The sequence below is a fragment of the Pteropus alecto genome, unplaced genomic scaffold, assembly GCF_000325575.1.
Source record: "Pteropus alecto unplaced genomic scaffold, ASM32557v1 scaffold111, whole genome shotgun sequence".
Lineage (NCBI taxonomy): Eukaryota > Metazoa > Chordata > Mammalia > Chiroptera > Pteropodidae > Pteropus > Pteropus alecto.
The window spans coordinates 5,804,539-5,821,605 of record NW_006431915.1 but is presented as its reverse complement, the minus strand read 5'-3'; the positions used below and the strand labels follow the sequence as shown (position 1 = coordinate 5,821,605).

Sequence of the window (17,067 nt, the reverse complement as noted above, 5' to 3'; positions counted from 1 at the left end):
GTATTTGTCTTTTAGGATTTTGTGTAATGAAACATTCAGTTTATTACATTATGAAGTATACCTAATTTATAATAAGACAAAGAAGTAAAGCTGTTTGGAGAAGCAGTTTAAAACTACAATGAGTTAGGAATATTACTATAAGCAATGAGACCTTTGGCTAGGTAAATGAACTTAGAACTGATGTTAAGAAAAATGTTATTTCTATATTATTTGTTTCTGAATTTTTACAACAAATGTGTAATCAAAAAACTAAAACTAGAAAGATGGCAAGAAGAAAAGTAGAAGAAACTGAAAATTATCCCTAATGGTTAACTGCTATTAGGTTTTTACTTTGATTTACTAAAGTGTTTTGTCAAAAATCTCTAAACCTACGGTATTTCTAGAAGAGAAACAACGGTAGAGCTAGAGGATCAGTTGGTAGCAATCAGCTGAGGAAAAATGTAGGCAACTGATAACTAAGCTATAATTGTATAATAACTTGAGGATAGTGGAATTGTGGATATCCAAAGAATAGGCAGATTGATAAGCTATGGAAGAAGAGATGGCATAGAAAAAGTCAAAGCAGTGGAATGATTAGTGTTTGCACAAATATAGCTTATCTTGACAGCAGAACCAATGTTAAAAAACAGAGAGAAGATAGTATGGTTAAATCTTGCTAATCAAGCAAACGCAGGATGGTTTTATTGCTAGGTTTATAGAATGACTGAGTGGAGGCCACTGCAGAGGTAGGTGCTACTCACTAATCATGTGATAATCTAATTGATCTTATTGTGGAGCTCAAGTAGGAATTAATGTTAGTGACTAAAGGTAGCATGACCGCTCTATAGAATTAGGTCCTAAAACTGCAGTTGTGTGCTGATAGATAGGAGGGGGATGCTGGGAAACAGAATGATAAATTATTAGAGAAATGCTATGGGCTGTGAGCTTCCTAGGGTTCTGTCTTTAATGGGTAAAGTTTTTTTGTCACCCTCCTTACCAACTTTGAATTTCTAAGTGGTTAAACAGAGGATTCATGCCCCAGGGCTCTTTGACCAAGTGTAATATAGCTCTGCTCTGTTGGAACCGCCCTGTGGCATTGGCCCTGGGAGTGGCATACAGTCCCAGCGTTCTTGTGTGCTACCAAATTGGGCCATTGGGTACAATGATGTTTTGAATTGAGGTGGGTTAAGTGACTTTTTTTTTTCTTCTTTAAAAACTAACTTTGGTAGAGTTAATCCCTTTCCTTTCCTTTCCTTCTGTAGTGTCAGTTGCCCATTTCATTTGTGTATTTCTAACTTTTGGTAACAAATATTGGGGCTATGATTTTTTGAAATCATTGAAGTGGGAGAAAAAAGATAATTTTAACAAGCTGTGTTGAAACCTTCTGTAGCTTGATTGACTGGAATAACCCTGCCATCATTAATAAGATGTACAAGGTATACCTTGGAGATATACCACTGAAGACAAAAGAGGTAGGTGGTTTTGGTTTATTCTCACATCATCATAAAAAGTACTTTTTGACATTTGCTCTATATATTTGAACACTTTTTTTCTAGTTATTTTGATTTAAGTTGAACCTGTGCCATAGGAAATATTAGTTTTAAACCATGCTAATCTAGGTGGATTACAATCTTCTGGTAATTTAGTTTACTTGATCTGGTGATTCCAGTTCAGGTGCTTAAATAATGATTGTCTAGATTAGGGATCAACAAACTTATTCTCTAAATATTTTAGGCTTTCCTGGCCTTACGATTGTGAATCTGCAACTACTCAAGTCTGATATAACACGAAAGCAGTCCTAGGCAACATATAACTTAATGAGCGTGGCTGTGTGTCAGTAAAACTTTGTGGATACTGAAATTTGGATTTCCTATAATTTTTATGTATTATGAAATACTATTCTTTTTAAAAAAATCTTTTGAAAACATAAAAACTATTCTTAACTCACAGGCTTTACTAAGACAGATGGTGGGTCAGATTTGGCCCACGGGCTGTACTTGTTGACCCCTGGTCTGAAATCTAGAAAAATAGGTGGGTTCTTCTTCTGAAGCCTCAAAATAAAATGTTCGCTTAATAACATTAGTTATGTTTAAGTTCACTATGTTTAAGTGTTCCAAGTCTTAACCCAGACATACAAGGATTATTTGTTGTTTGCTCACTTGCTTTTTAAACCATAAACAGTTGTTTTAAAAATCATGTTAGTTCCAGTTAGATTAAATTGAGTGTGTGTAGCAGAAAGAACAATGAATTGGGAATTGCGGCCCCTCCCGGGATCGCAGTCCTGAATGGGCTGCCCATAATAAATGTACCCAGGAGGAGAGATTTGGCTTATCATAGAACTTCTCTGGCCTCATGTTCTTCATGTAAAAAACAAAAGGGTTGGATTAGATTAGTGGTTCTCAGAGTGTGGTTCATGGACTCATTGATTCACAGAGAGACTCTTAGAGGTCTACAAAAGCAAGATATTAATTTGCTTTTTTCTTTCACGGTGTTGATATTTGCACCGATAGTACAAAAGCAATTCTGGGTTCGACTGCTGGAGTCCAAGCGTTAATCAAAGTTGTGTCACTAAATAATACTGGCAGTCACTCTATTCTTCACTGTTAGCACTCATGGTTAAAAAAAAAGAGAGAGAGACTAAAACTCAGCTTTACTTAAGAATATCATGGATGAAGCAGTAAACATTTTATCTGAAGAGTAGATGGGAAGACTGGTTATTGAGATGAGTGGAAGATAGTTATCTAAAATGACAAAAAACAACATGATTTACTGGCAATGATAAAAGTTGAGCTTTCAAGCAAAAATTAGGATGTTGGGAAACTTGTATTCATCACAGTGAGCTTGACAGTTTGTTAGTACTGACTTTTCAATGACAGGATTAGTGGTTTTTTTTTTTTTTTTATCTTTTATAATGAAACGTTGTTTAAACTCAGTGCACCAGTGTTTTCCAAATGACCAATAATGTTACAGAAGCATACAAGGGTGCTTAGATAGACCAGTGGGATTTAGTATAACAGCATGTGTAACAGTTCGTTGACAGGGTTTCAAGTCCAAATGGCAACTCACCTTGAACAAACTATTTATCACATTTTCGTGTATCAAAGAATATCCACGATTACTTGAAAAAGCTAAAGTCATCCTTGATTTTCCATCCCCTTATCTGTGAGTTGGGTTGTTTTCATACCCTTTAACTTCAAAACAATGTATCACAACAGATTGAATGCAGAAGGTAGACAGTAAAGAGATGTACAGAAAATGTCAAACAGTGCTACTCTCTCAGTATAGTTTTTTGTTCTGGGAACTGTGGATATTTTTCTTAAAAATATGTTATTTGTGAAAATATGTAATGAGTTTCTTAATATTATTTTAAAATGAATAAGTATTTAAAAAATTTCTAAGTTTTAATGTCAATATAGTGAATATTGATAAGTATGCCAGTATAAACAAAAGCTTTTTGTAGTCTTCAATAATTTTTATGCGCGTAAAGCAATCTGGAAACAAAAATTTGAGAGACTACTGATTTAGATGCTCTGTCATGACTTTTTCAGTCACAATGACTTTTAAATGCTGAGTTATAATTAAACGTGTTTTTGACAGGGAGCAGTTCTGAAGCCAGAGCTGAAAAGGGACCCAGTCAGTACGAGAGTCAAGTTGAAGATTGTTCCGCATCTCCTTCGTTCTAGACAAGCTGCGGAAACTTTCCCAGCTAACATTCAGGTAATTTGTTTTTTCCAGAGAAAAATGGCCTGTTTATACCTTTTATGTCTGCATTAATGGATATTCAGGAGGTAGGTTGATGTATCTAAAAGTTTAATGAGATTTTGTATCTTTTTCTGTCTCGTTTATTTAGCTACAGAAATGATTAAAAATTTTAAATTGTAGACTATATAGTGTATATGGTTACCATTTATCCTAAATGTATGGTGATAATCCCTCTCAAACTATTGTTTTTCTGAGTGGCTTTTCTCCAAAAGTGGTTCCACAAGAGATGTAACTTAAGTGGAAAAATGAGTCATCCTTAATGAAAATCCCACATGAAGGCAGTGGCCAAAAGCCTCTTGATTCTGGCTTCTTAAGTCTTCATCTCCCTACGCCTAGTGTGCTATATTAACTGAGGCTCTCCATGTCTTGTTTTGGTTATTGCAGTAGTCTTCTGCCTTGTTTCCCTGCCTCGAGGCTTGCCCACAGCCAGTCTGTTTTCTGTGTTGCCACTAGAGTTATTTTTGTGGTTAGAAATCTTTGTATTCTGTTAATGTGGGATACAAGCCCCTCCACAAAAGCCCTTGCCTTTTATCTAAGTGATAACCAGTTCAGGCAGGTAGATTTGAGTATGCAGTTGACCCCTATACAAAACAGGTTTGAATTGCATGGGGCCACTTATACATGCATTTTTTTTTTTTTCAGTAAATATTGTAAGTAGTTTTCTTACGATTTTCTTAATAACATTTTTTTCCTCTAGCTTACTTTATTGTAAGAATACAGTATATAATATATATAACATACAGAGTAAGTGTTAATTAATTAACTGATTATGTTATCGATAAGGCTTCCCGTCAACAGTAGAGTATTCTTCAGTTTTTGAGGAGTCAGAAGTTACATGTGGATTTTCAGTTGCATATGGGGGAAGTGGGGTGTTGGCACCCCTAACCCCCTCGGTGTTCAAGGGTCCATTTTAGTTTTGTCATTAGTTACTTGCTTTTGATCTTACATAAGCCTCAGAGTTGTTTCTGCTTTTCTGTTTTTTTCGTGTTTTTTTTTAAACTTTTTAAAAAATCTGTAAAATGAGTGGAGTAGTAGCAACTACCTTGTAGCAATGCTGTAAAGACTGAATGGGATAATAGAAAGTTGAGAGCACAGTGGCTAGTAGTTATTCAGTTATGAAGTTCTCAGTAAATGGTGAAAAGTTAGCAGTTATTTCCCTTCTGGTCTCATCTCTCACAACCCCTTTGCCCTTTACCTTATGCTCCAACCAAAGAGTGTTGCTCTTTAAATATGCTGTTTTCATGGTTCTGCATCCACTGCTGACGCTCCCTCTGTCTGGCACAGCTCCTCTCCCCGCTTTAGCCTTGTTAACATCTACTCATGTGTCAGGATTCCCTTGAGTTTTCTCCCTTCTGTCTGAAATGTTCCCATTTCCTGCCCCTCTTCTCTTTCAGTCTCAAAGTAAGAACACTCGTTTGTTTTCACTGGATGGTGGACGTAGACTTGCCTTAGCATCTCTCTCTCTTAAGGCTTATTTGTTTAAGTGGCTGCTTTCTCCTTCTGGATGTAAAACTTTTGTTCCTAGTATCTGGTACTCAAAAATTGGACTAATTTCAAGTTCTTTGTCTCCAGAAACATAAAATTTTTACAAGGCTTCTTCTGTTTTACTTTCCAAGTACTGTTTCCCAGACAGTGTCTTGATAATTTCGGTTCAGAAAATGTGGTTGTAGTAACACTACATTACATAATAAGCAGGTAGAATTTTGTGACAAAATGTTCATAGACATCTTTTAGGTGTATACTTTATTTGTAGTTATTTCTGTTTTTAAAATAAGTCTCCAGCTAAAATTTTATACATTTAAAAACAAACTCATTGTCCCTCTCCCATAAGCATTCTTTATTTATATTCCCACTTCTAATGATTGTGTTACCATTCTCATGTATGATTGGCCCTACCCCTTTCTTCTTGACCTGTCAGTCACAGTTTCCTTTAAGGTATCATTCAGATGAGCCTCTTTTTTTTCCAAAGACCAATGCCTTTAACTAGGCACATGTTTCCATACCTTAATTTTGAACATATGAAATCATCTAACATAATAATTCTTCACATATAATGTGTACGCTATGGGTTTTTTTTTTCCCCACAAATCATTAGTGCTCTAATTTTTTGCTTGTATTATCTTAGTATATTATTCTATATAATATAGTTTTATCACATTAATTTTCTAAAAAAAAAAGTCTTTGCCAAATAATGTAGCACTTGATTATATATTGTCCTATGTCCTTTTTAACATGCGTGCTTGACTCCTCAAGAAGATCTTGAGTGCCCTGATAGCAGTGTTTATCTTTTTTGAATCCCACAGTACCTTGTGTAGTGTTGGTTATGGAGCAGATGCTCAGTACTGTGTCCAGCCACATGTTATTGTTAAGACGGGAACACTGTTAGTAGTTTTAGGAAAAAGTATGGAGAATTTTTAAAAGGTTTTTTTTATATCTTTCCCATTTGAGTTTAGATTTCCTTGATGTTGATGTTTAATGTCTGAACCATCTGGGTGCTGCCCAGACTTCATCTACTCTGTGAGTTTTTGCCATCTAGACATGGTTACACCACACATGGAGAACCTATGCCCTGACCATACACTTTTAGAATGAAGCTTTTTTTAAAGAACTTCTTCCGAATGACTATATGTAATTAAGAAACCTAATTCCCCTCAAATGATCTTATCTGCTAATGTCCTCTGTGTGATATGGAGTTGGCAGAATGGTGGTCCACTGCAGTGTGAACTTTGTGACTTCCTAGTGGTAGACTCACAAGTTTTTGTAGACTTGTGAGGTCAACCATTGTGTTTGTTACTCCACAGACTATTGATTGGAGCTACTGATTGGGTTCCTAAGTTTGTCAGTTAAAATGTGTGTATTAAAAAGAACTGCATTTATTTTGAAGAACAAGGTGTAGTACAAAGATGTGCTTTTCACTCCTAATATTTGAGAATAGTCAATTGCTTTTCTTATTAATTAATGTTATTGACCAGTTGTTCCTTTCTCATAGGTTGTATATGATGGACTTTTTGGTACAAATACAAATTCAAAATTAAGAACATTATCCCTGCAATTTGTACATCACATTTGTATAACGTAAGTTTTTGGAGCTACTTGACTGTAAAGTTTCAAAGCTGTTGGAGTGATCAAATGATTCAAGTATATCTTACCTGGAGAAATCATGTTTGCTTATTTTTTAAAAAATTCAGATTTTAATAGGTTATTTGACTTATTTCACTTATGTCTTTAGTTATTATCTGAAAAGATATGTAATTATGAGATTCTTATCTTGCTTTGTGTATGTGTGCTATTTTTTTTAAAGTTGTCCAGAAATCAAGATTAAGCCATTAGGTCCAATGCTTTTGAATGGCCTCACCAAGTTAATCAATGAATATAAAGAAGTAAGTGACTTGTCTTTTAACTTTTGTTAACATTTTATATTTTAAAGTATTTTCTGTTACAAGCTTTTCTGGTCTACATGTTAATTTAGTTAACAGTTTGCTATGGTTCCATTATTTCTTAACCTTTTTACTTGAAGTGGTACAGATATCAGAAATTACTGCCATCCTTTGCTTTTTTGGGGGAAATAAGTGTTAAAAACTGATATGAATCTTGAGGGGTCTTATCATTTCTTTAAATAACATCTTTAAAAGCAAATACATTTTATTCTACTTTTAGCACTCTACAAAAGTGGAGTGAAAAGAATTAGTTAAATTTTATTATTTCCATATTTATATTTGTATTTGCTTATATTGTGAAACAGTATTGATTCTTGGGGGCAGACATTTTACTGATTCAGAATTCTATCAAAACATGCATTCAGTAAATTTTTGATTCATTAAGCTAAGTAGCATGAAGATTCTTTGGATTGTAGAGTTTTAAATCCTGTTTGTCCTTACTGTATCACTCTCACCATCTATAGTATTTTAAGAGAATTTGCTTAAAAATAAGGTTTCAAGAAGTCTAGTTAACATTATTTCCCAAAGGTTTAGTGAAACTTGAATGCATGTTTGCAGGAGTAAAATGATTAAGATTTTGCCATTTGGAGTTAGAATTGAGTTTGAATCCAAGTTTTGTTCTTCTGTGAGTTACTTAAATTCTTTAGACCTTCATTCTTTATTAGAAAATAATAATACCACTTAATTGGGTTTTGTGAAGATTAAATGAGAAATACACTTAAATCATTCAGCTCAGTGAAGGCACGTTAGTAGATGTTATTACTAGTGAAAAGCTGTTCATTGTACAGTTGTGCTTTGGGGGCAGTGTTAGGCCTGGCTCTTCTATCTTTTCCTGTTGAACAGTGCTTGCATGGATTTTAAGGCCTAGGGAAACTTTCAGATTACTTTTATGGCATAGTCAGATGCTTTGGATGGTTGGTAGAAATAAAAATGCTTTGGGGCTTTTAGGGAAATCTATATATTTAAAAATAGGTTAGAGAGGCCAGATAAACCATAGGGCCCTAATCCCCTTACCTCCAGGTGACACCTGCATGTCTTCCTAGTTATGAATCCATGAGAGTGACCATCTATGTGTGGAAAGGTGAATCCTGTGTCCTTCAACTTACAGAAGTGTTACTTTGTTCTGCGTAGTCAGAATATTGTTTTTCATTAAACCATGTAAAATTCTGTTTGAGGAGGCAACCTCATTCATTTGATGACTCTGATCCCTTTAATTTTTTATAGTGGAAGATACAAGAGGAAGCCGTTTTTTACAGTGCAGAGTTTAAAAAGAATCATTCCCTAGCTTACTGCAATTTTGGGTGGAAGAGGGAGGACTTTAGTCTGTTGGATGAGTGGTTAATTTTCTAATAAGTTAAGAAGCTGTTTTCCTAGTGTGTTGAAGATGAATTTTGGTGTTTGCAGGTTACACAGTGTTGAACTATATCCTGAACTTAGCACCAACTAAGAGAACCTTTTTGTCTATGACCACTGCAGTTTCTTTTTGGAGTGAGTTGGGGATGCAAGGTTTTGTTTTTCCTTTAAGTAGTGTGATGAATTCTGGGTTTGGACTTTTTCTGTTTGTTTCGTTCAGATACTAATATCGCGTAGTTAGGCAGAGTGATACCAGGTTTACCAAGGATCAAAATAATGCATGTAATTGTAGCAAAAAGGTTATGCCGTTTACTGTGTTTTTTGTTTTGTCTGTTTTTTGTTCTTTTTTTTTCTTCTTAATTCCAAGGACCCTAAGCTACTGTCAATGGCATATTCAGCTGTTGGAAAACTCTCCAGGTGAGTAAACTCTTTTTCAGTGAGAGATACTCTGTTGGTAAACTAAGAAAAATTATATGGCACTTAATAATGGTTGGAGAATAAGTTTGTTGTGATTCTGAAAGGAAATGTATTTAATGGCCATAGGTTGTTTAGAAATGTCTTCCTCATAGAAGGAAAATGATGGGAGACATTTTAACTTACATTTGATTTGATGATAATGTCACCATATTAAATGGTAGTCTCGATGAAATTTTGAAGTGGATTGTGTCATAATGGGTTACATTTTCTTGGATTCCAGAGATTTTTGATTGACCTTAAGTGTTCTTATTGCTACTTACTCTACTAGTCTTTATAATCCCCATAATCAAGGTCTTGCTAATGATTCTCTTTTTCGATAGTGTTATATTATGATTCTGTGTGACCCTGTTCCCAAAGATGGATGTTTTTCTTTTGCTTATTATGATTTCTTGCTTCCAGTTCTTTCTTGTTTCCTCTTCCTTTACTGTATTTCAAAGCAGGGAGATAGAGGTGCAACATCTTTGGTGAACCCAGGTGCTGCTTCCACCCTGGCACAGGTTCTCTTTTGACCTGTGTAGGTTAGGTCTTGCTCTCCTGTACTATGCAGGGAAATGATCTTTGGGGCTCAGAAAAAAAGCCACCCCAGGTCAACTGATACAGTGCAGGGTTGTCAGCAGACCTTGTCTCTTCTCTTTTGGCATGAAGTAACAAAGCCCCTTATCACGATAGCCTTTAGTTTAAATAGCAGTTTGGTTTTAATTATCTATTTCTTTATATTAAAATCAGAAATGTTAACTGAATGCATGGACTGTAATAAAGAGTAGATAATGTATGTATTAATCAAGGGTTACTTGGATTAGACAGCTGATGAATTAAATATTATAAAAATATTTGCCCTCTGGTTAGGTAATTTAATGATGCTGACATGGTTCAGAGATGAAAATGCAAGTTCAGGAAAATCTGTGTTTAATTTCATTTCTTCCGTATCATGGAAATGATAGTAATGATGATCTTGTATTCTCTTACAGTCGAATGCCCCATTTATTCACTAAGGATATAGCTCTTGTGCAGCAGCTTTTCGAAGCCCTGTGTAAGGTAGGAAAATACCTGGGAAGTTTGGATGCTCACTTGGAAACCCAACAGGGCGGGAAACACTTTTTATTATCTTTTACAGGAAGAGCCTGAGACTCGACTTGCTATTCAAGAAGCATTATCTATGATGGTTGGAGCTTACAGTACTTTGGAAGGAGCACAGAGAACTCTCATGGAGGCACTTGTGGCTTCGTACTTAATAAAGGTAGGGTCAACTCTGAACTACAGTGGCTGGTAGTATATGCATTTTACATTTTTAAGAACAAAATTTGAATTGCTTTTCTCCTTAACTGTCTTGATAATTAAGAGGAATATTTACTTTTACATGGACTGTGATTTATGATATACGTATTTTTAATTCTTTGTGATGGAAATCTTATTTTAGGGGAGGAGGAGTAGTGATATTCACAGAGACTTTATGTTTAAAGCCTTCCATGTTGAAAAACTGTTGTTAATGTCATATTCTTCAAGTTGGAAGTGTTTTGTCTTAAGTGGTAGCTGTGTACTGCGGTCCATTGTGGATAGAGTTCTATAGGTAATATTGAGGGAGAAAAGCAGAGAGAAAGAAAGACAAATTTGATATATCAAAATGAGTCTGTAGTAAGTAAGCCAGTATCAGCATACATACTCATCTTCCTTCTAGTATTCTTTATTTGGTTTTCATGAGCATTTAATGTAGAGTTTTGAATATATACACATATATATGTTTATACATCATGTAATATACAATATAAAATAATATATTATGTATTTGCTTTAGTTTTTTTTGTCTTCCATTTCTAGGAGTAGAGAGGAAGATTAAAAGAGGGAATGATGTCAAAAGTATTATTGAGATTAATATAAATTGTGTTTTCTGAGATTTGGCTGGCATATTTAGTACATTTATATTAAGGGAATTATTTAAGGTTCAGAAAGGTATCTGGTTTCTATTAAAATATGACAGTATAATTATGTTCACTCAGAAAGCTTGTTATATATAGAGTCCCATTGTTAAATCACTTGGCGTACATGGTTCATGGTCATATATCATGGACAAAGAATTATAGGCTTATTTGCAAGCTCATTAGAATAGAATAGAATACTGAAAAATTTTCTAAGTAACCTTATGAAGAGGAGTGGCACTGGTTATATTTGTGTAGATCGAATCATGTAACAATATTATCAAGTCAAAGGTAATTTATTTTCTTTTCTCAGACTATATTTAAAGCAACCAGATCCTACGCTAAATTACATAGACTATCCTTAATATCATTGCTCTTTAAAGTAACTCAAGGAAGACTACCTGAATGAACAGGGGGACAGCATCTATTTCTTAGTATCATCTATCTCACTCATGTTGTGACTGGAGGAATGGCCTAAGGGGAAAGTACATGAGAATAAAGCTTAAACATCAAATAGATTCTGCAGTTGCTTTTCTGATTGAGCTTTGTAGTCATACATTATTAATCTATTTAAGTTAACTGAATATACTTATGTAGTTGAAACTTTATCTTGGAGTCAGTTTTTACTTTAGAGCTAATCTGGAACAGTTGAGGAGGGTATTTTGCTTCATATTTGTAGGGATTCCAAGTGAGATCTGTTTGTGTTCCCTGTAAAATATTCAAATTTCACTCATGTGACTGAGAGTTTGAGAGTTGGGGAAACAGGTGGTGGGCATCAACTGTCATAGTGACCTTGGTCTCAAGGTCGGGCTGAGGATATGCTTGTACAGAGATTCTCTGACTATGGTCTCTGTGGGTTTTCTTGCTTTACTTGGAGGGTCCTCTTAGATCATAAAAGTACTTTTTAAGTAATATCACTATCCAAAGACTTTTAAACAACATGATTAAAAATCTTGGACAAATGATTTATCTTAATTTTATTTATTTAGACATATTTATTGAAATAGCAACTTAAATTTTGATTGTTTGCAGTTAAGATGACTTATCTTGACTAGAACGAGTTGTCTGTAATTTTTTTTTAAATCTGTGTGTGTTTGTGTGTGTGTGCATGTTTATGTGTCAAATAGCCTGAAGTTCAAGTTCGACAAGTGGCTGTGAAATTTGCGAGCACGGTGTTTCCTTCAGATCATATACCTTCCAGATATTTGCTCTTACTAGCTGCAGGAGATCCGTAAGTTTCAAAAGGTGTTACTTCGAATTTGGGTTCATTTTAATTTTATTTGAAAACTACTAAAATGTATGTTGTTCGTAATGTAAGTCTATGGCATTTAGAAGCAATTTCTTAAACAGTTAAAATTATGGCCCTTGATATGATACAGACTTGTAGTTATAACCTGTCTTGTTTTTACTGGTGGGTAAAATTTAAAAATGCAAGCCTCGTGACTCTTCAAATCTCATGAAATTTCCAAAAAGAAGTAACTTCTTATAATATATATTATGACTCTTTGCTTAGATAGCCAAGAATCTGCTTAAGGCATTTTTTCAGAATCCCAGCTGCCAGATAAAATTACTGTTCTTAATCTTCAAATAATTATTCTCCAATTGGTGAAGTTTATTCTTATTTGTCTTTCTGAAAGACGGGAAGAAGTTCATGGAGAAGCACAGCGAGTATTAAGGTGTCTTCCTGGTAAAAACAGAAAAGAAAGTGCTTCTAAGCAGATGCCTTCTTTCCCAGAAATGGTATATTATATCCAAGAAAAGGTATGACATTTAACTTTAGATGATAGTTTGAGTTATGTAATGGATGATGAAAATAAGCATACGTATTTTAGATGACACGTTTAAAATGTTATCGCTAAATGTTGAATAGTAGTAGTTTCTAACAATGTTAATATTTACAATAAAAGATACAAAACGAGAAAAATATAATTCTTAAATGTAATTGATTTGTTTCACCCAGATCTGAATTGCTTACAGTTTCTTTTATGTTCTTTAACATTTTGGCTGTGCTTAAAATTTTTTCTCTTGGCAAGACATGCTTAAAAATACATTTCCTTTTTGTTTTTAAGGGCATTATTTAGGGCACCATAAGTTGAAGACTGTTTCAGGGAGCAGTTCACATTTTTTCTACCCTAGTCATAAAAGAACATCACATCTGCTTTTGCAAGTCTCCTGTTTTTGCACGGTGTTCTCTGCTGGTAGATCGTACAGAGTATTGGCAGTCATAACCCCCAGCCCTGATCCTTTCCTACTTTTTACATCAGTGTTTCTTTGAGTATGCTGGGGCATACCTTACTGCCTTCCGCCTGTGCTGGTGGTCCTAGGTTTTTGCTCACATAGACATCTTAAGAGAGTAGGAGTTCAGTATTAAGTAACCATGATTTTCTACTCCATAGCACTGTCATATTTGTGGTCAGAAGATGCTTTTGTGCTCCTATTTTCCTCCTGCCTCCATTATTAATAAGAATAACTGACATGCAGTGGCCTGGGGTGACTGTGTCAGTAGATATCTGGAGTAGGTTTATTGTTTTTAAACAAGCCAGGAAAAAACATGAGGAAGAAAAGATAATACATCTGTCATTTAGGATTTGAGGGACATGAATAATCAGCATGATTAATGGGAAGATGTTTTGACTAGAATAAACAGTAGCAAACAATAATGTAGCTAGAAGTACAGTTATTTTTGAATTGAGGAAGGGGACATGGACACCATGTTTCAGTAATCGTGTTTGGGGCTTATTTCTCTTAGGCTTCCCACCGAATGAAAACTCCAGCCAAGTATATGACTGGCACCACTGTCCTTCCGTTTAACCCAGCAGCCTTTGGAGAGGTAGGACTGGCATTTATTTCTGTTTTGCTTTCTCTAAAGATTATAAATGAAAATGTCACATCCAAAGAGATGTCTATGAATTTTTTGTGTTCTAGATTAAACCCATAAACCAGGTTATTAGAAAAACGGTATTTGGTAATTGGTATTGTTTTAATTCATAGTGGAGTCTGTATATTTATCTCAGTGAGATTTTCTTATTGAAAGAAGTGGATGCTCTGCATTGATTACTATTAGGATTTTACAGCCAATTAGATTTAAATTTTAAAGCCAACAATATGTCAGAGTTGTTTGAGTTTTCTAGTTTTGAAGGTTGGAGAGTGATAGAGATTCATTTGTCACATTTATAAGGGAAATTCTATTGTTTAGGTCATTGATTTGTATTAATTAAATGAGAAGAGATGATAATGTTCAGAATGAGGAAGAATACTCACAGTGTAGTTTCTGCCTGTCCTAAGGTGAGAGATCCAGAGGACTCCTCAGTGGCCAGTTTATATCAGAGGTTTTTACTCTCTGTAGATGATTTGAATCCATATTCTCAAATTCTTGTGTCAGTGGAGATTAAATACAACTGGAGTTCCACAGGAATAGATCATTTGCCCCAGGTTTCTGCTCAGTATCTCTCTTTCTCTTCTCCCTCCCCTCCCCTGTCCTCCTCTCTTTCTCTCTCTCTCTCTCTCTCTCACACACACACACACACCTTTTAAAAATAATTTTTATTGTGATATATTAGACTTTAGAAGTTGAGTTTGCATTTTAACTCCATTAAACTCCACTAAAAATACTCTTTGGATTTATAAAAGCTTGTTAGGTAAATTTTGCTTCGTATGGTAATTTCAGTTAACATATTGAGTCATATTTTTCAGCTTCTGTGAGGATTATGAATAGCTTTATGAAGGAGGGTAGGGGAATCAAAACTGGAAACTGTCACTTTGAAGAATACCTTCCCACATTGATTTTTCGAGAAACTTATCTTGTATTCTTATTCATTCTGTTTTTAGATAGTTCTCTACTTACGAATGTGCCTAGCTCACAGTGCAGGAGTGGTGCCCACCTCTCAGAGTTTGGCTGATATGCAAGATCATGCCCCAGCCATTGGACGCTATATACGGACTTTAATGTCAGGCAACCAGGCGACAGCCTCCTCATCTTCTTCCAAAAGTGGAGAAACCAACCCTGTTCAGATCTACATTGGCCTGCTTCAGCAGCTCTTAGCAGGTGTTGGAGGTATGAGGTCGTGATTCCGAGGATAGATATTAAAGCACTTAAGCAAAAATCTAATATTAAACTCAATCGAGTATTTATAGCAAAATTATTTTCTCTTCAGTAACTGAACATTAGCCTTTCTTTTCTAAACTGATCTGATTCATTTCTGATATACTGTTTCTCTTTTCAGAAAGAAATGGTAATAATAGATAATATATTTTTACTTCATAAGGGGGTGTGAAGAATGGGACATCTTTTTATGGATAACTAGTCTAAATTTGCAGTATTGAATCACATAGTGTATTTAGGTTTATTTTTGTTTTGTAGAACTGGAGAACGCCTCCTAAAGCTTTAAAAGAATTTCGCGATCCCTGTATGTTTATCACTTTTCTTGAAATTAAAATGGTTCTGAATTCTTTCTTTTTTAGGTTTGCCAGTCATGTACTGTCTCTTGGAAGCTGTCTCAGTGTATCCGGAAAAGTTGGCTACCAAATTTGTAGACAAAACAGAATGGATAAAGGTATATTCTATGCATATTTCTTTTTGATTCTGTATATTTTAAATGTCAGTCTTGTGATTTCATCTTCCTGCCAGTTCCTATGACCTATTATGCCTTTAGCTCATTTTGAAAATTCTCTCATCATCAAAGGCTTATTGAGAAGCATGTAGGTTATCGTCTCAATGATCCATCTAGTGAGAGTGCAAGATAAATTGAGTCATATGAGTAAGACATTATTTTTCTGTTTTAAAAGTTTAATAGATTTGTATAGTTTAAATTAAAAAATATGTAAATTGTCTTCTTTCCATAACTGCTTCCCACTTACCCGAATCCCTCAACTTCCTGCCCTTTCTTCTGTCACCTGACAAATATATATAGGTCATCATTTGTTTATACATGGTGTATCTTCTTGAGTTTTTTAATGCATATACTCACATGAAAAAAATAAGCATTTTTTATTTTTATTTTATTCTCCGTTAACACATAACTAGAGAGAGAGCATCCTCTTTGTTTTAACAGCTTCATTGTTTTCTAGTGTACGAGTGTTCCTTAATTTATTTAGGTCCTTACTGATGGTCATTTAGGGTACTTCCAGTCTGCTGCAATGAACAGTGCATCATTTTGAATATGAAGAAGTATTTTTTAGGTGGATTCCCCAGAAGTTGAAGATGTGTGCTTTTGCAATTTTGATAGGTAGTGCATGTCCTCCATGTGAGTGGTACCAGTTTACACTCCCACCAGTCAGGTAGGAGAGTGTCCTTGTCCCATGGTCACACCAAAAGTATTGCCAAGTTTAGCAAATAAAAATATGTGATCAGTTAAATTTGAATTTCAGTTAAACAATGAATAATTTTTTTAGTGTATGTATGGCCCATATAGTTTTATATACCTCATGTGTTACATAATGCAGTTCTTTTCAGAAAATGCACCCTGAATTATTATGGTAAAATGTACAGGTTATCTCTTTATGTGTGAAAGAATGAATGTAATTTACCAAGAGATGTGAGCTTTGTACTTTTCTGGAAAATCTGCTGTTGTGAAATTGATTCCAGTTTAAAAGGTTTTTAATTTTTTGTGAATATTTTCTGATTTCAAAATGATATTAAAGATTTTGACTTTTGATCTTGTAGATCAGGGGTCATCAAATTACAGTCTTTGTGCCAAATCTGGTCAGCTTCCTGTTTTCATACAGCCTGCAAGCTAAGAATAGTTTTTACATTTTTAAATGGCTGAAAAAATCAAAAGATGAATACATTTCCTGACATGTGAGAATTAAGAATGTCCATAAAGTTCTACTGGAACACAGATATTCTCATTTGTTTATCTATCGTCTGTGCCTGCTTTTGCATGTCAGTTGTAGAATGGAGATGTGACAGAAACCATATGGCCCACAAACCCTATGTGGCACTTTACAGAAAACATTTGTTGACCTCTATTTTAGATCATCTGTGTATTAATTCCATTTGTTTTAGTATCTTTGATGAAAATGCACAGAAGATTTTGGTATATAATTCACCTTTTATTTTGAAATAATAGCTTGTATTCTTTTCTCAGGGATACCAATAGACTGAACAATATAATGTATCATTTATTCTTTTAATTTTAAATGTTAGG

General features: G+C 34.6%; 1 protein-coding gene across 2 annotated transcripts in view; it reads left to right on the top strand.

Annotated features, from left to right (window-relative positions):
• The window catches only part of ECPAS (Ecm29 proteasome adaptor and scaffold), a 79,214-nt gene that overhangs the window by 26,126 nt on the left and 36,021 nt on the right, over positions 1 to 17,067 (top strand). For both annotated transcript variants that reach the window (XM_025041521.1, XM_006906098.3), the window contains exons 8-19: positions 1,370 to 1,451; positions 3,577 to 3,696; positions 6,731 to 6,816; positions 7,043 to 7,121; positions 8,899 to 8,948; positions 9,977 to 10,043; positions 10,123 to 10,245; positions 12,049 to 12,152; positions 12,559 to 12,682; positions 13,671 to 13,751; positions 14,750 to 14,975; positions 15,383 to 15,474. In XM_025041521.1, coding sequence (XP_024897289.1) covers positions 1,370 to 1,451; positions 3,577 to 3,696; positions 6,731 to 6,816; positions 7,043 to 7,121; positions 8,899 to 8,948; positions 9,977 to 10,043; positions 10,123 to 10,245; positions 12,049 to 12,152; positions 12,559 to 12,682; positions 13,671 to 13,751; positions 14,750 to 14,975; positions 15,383 to 15,474 — 1,234 coding nt within the window. The remainder of the gene's footprint in view (positions 1 to 1,369; positions 1,452 to 3,576; positions 3,697 to 6,730; positions 6,817 to 7,042; positions 7,122 to 8,898; positions 8,949 to 9,976; positions 10,044 to 10,122; positions 10,246 to 12,048; positions 12,153 to 12,558; positions 12,683 to 13,670; positions 13,752 to 14,749; positions 14,976 to 15,382; positions 15,475 to 17,067) is intronic.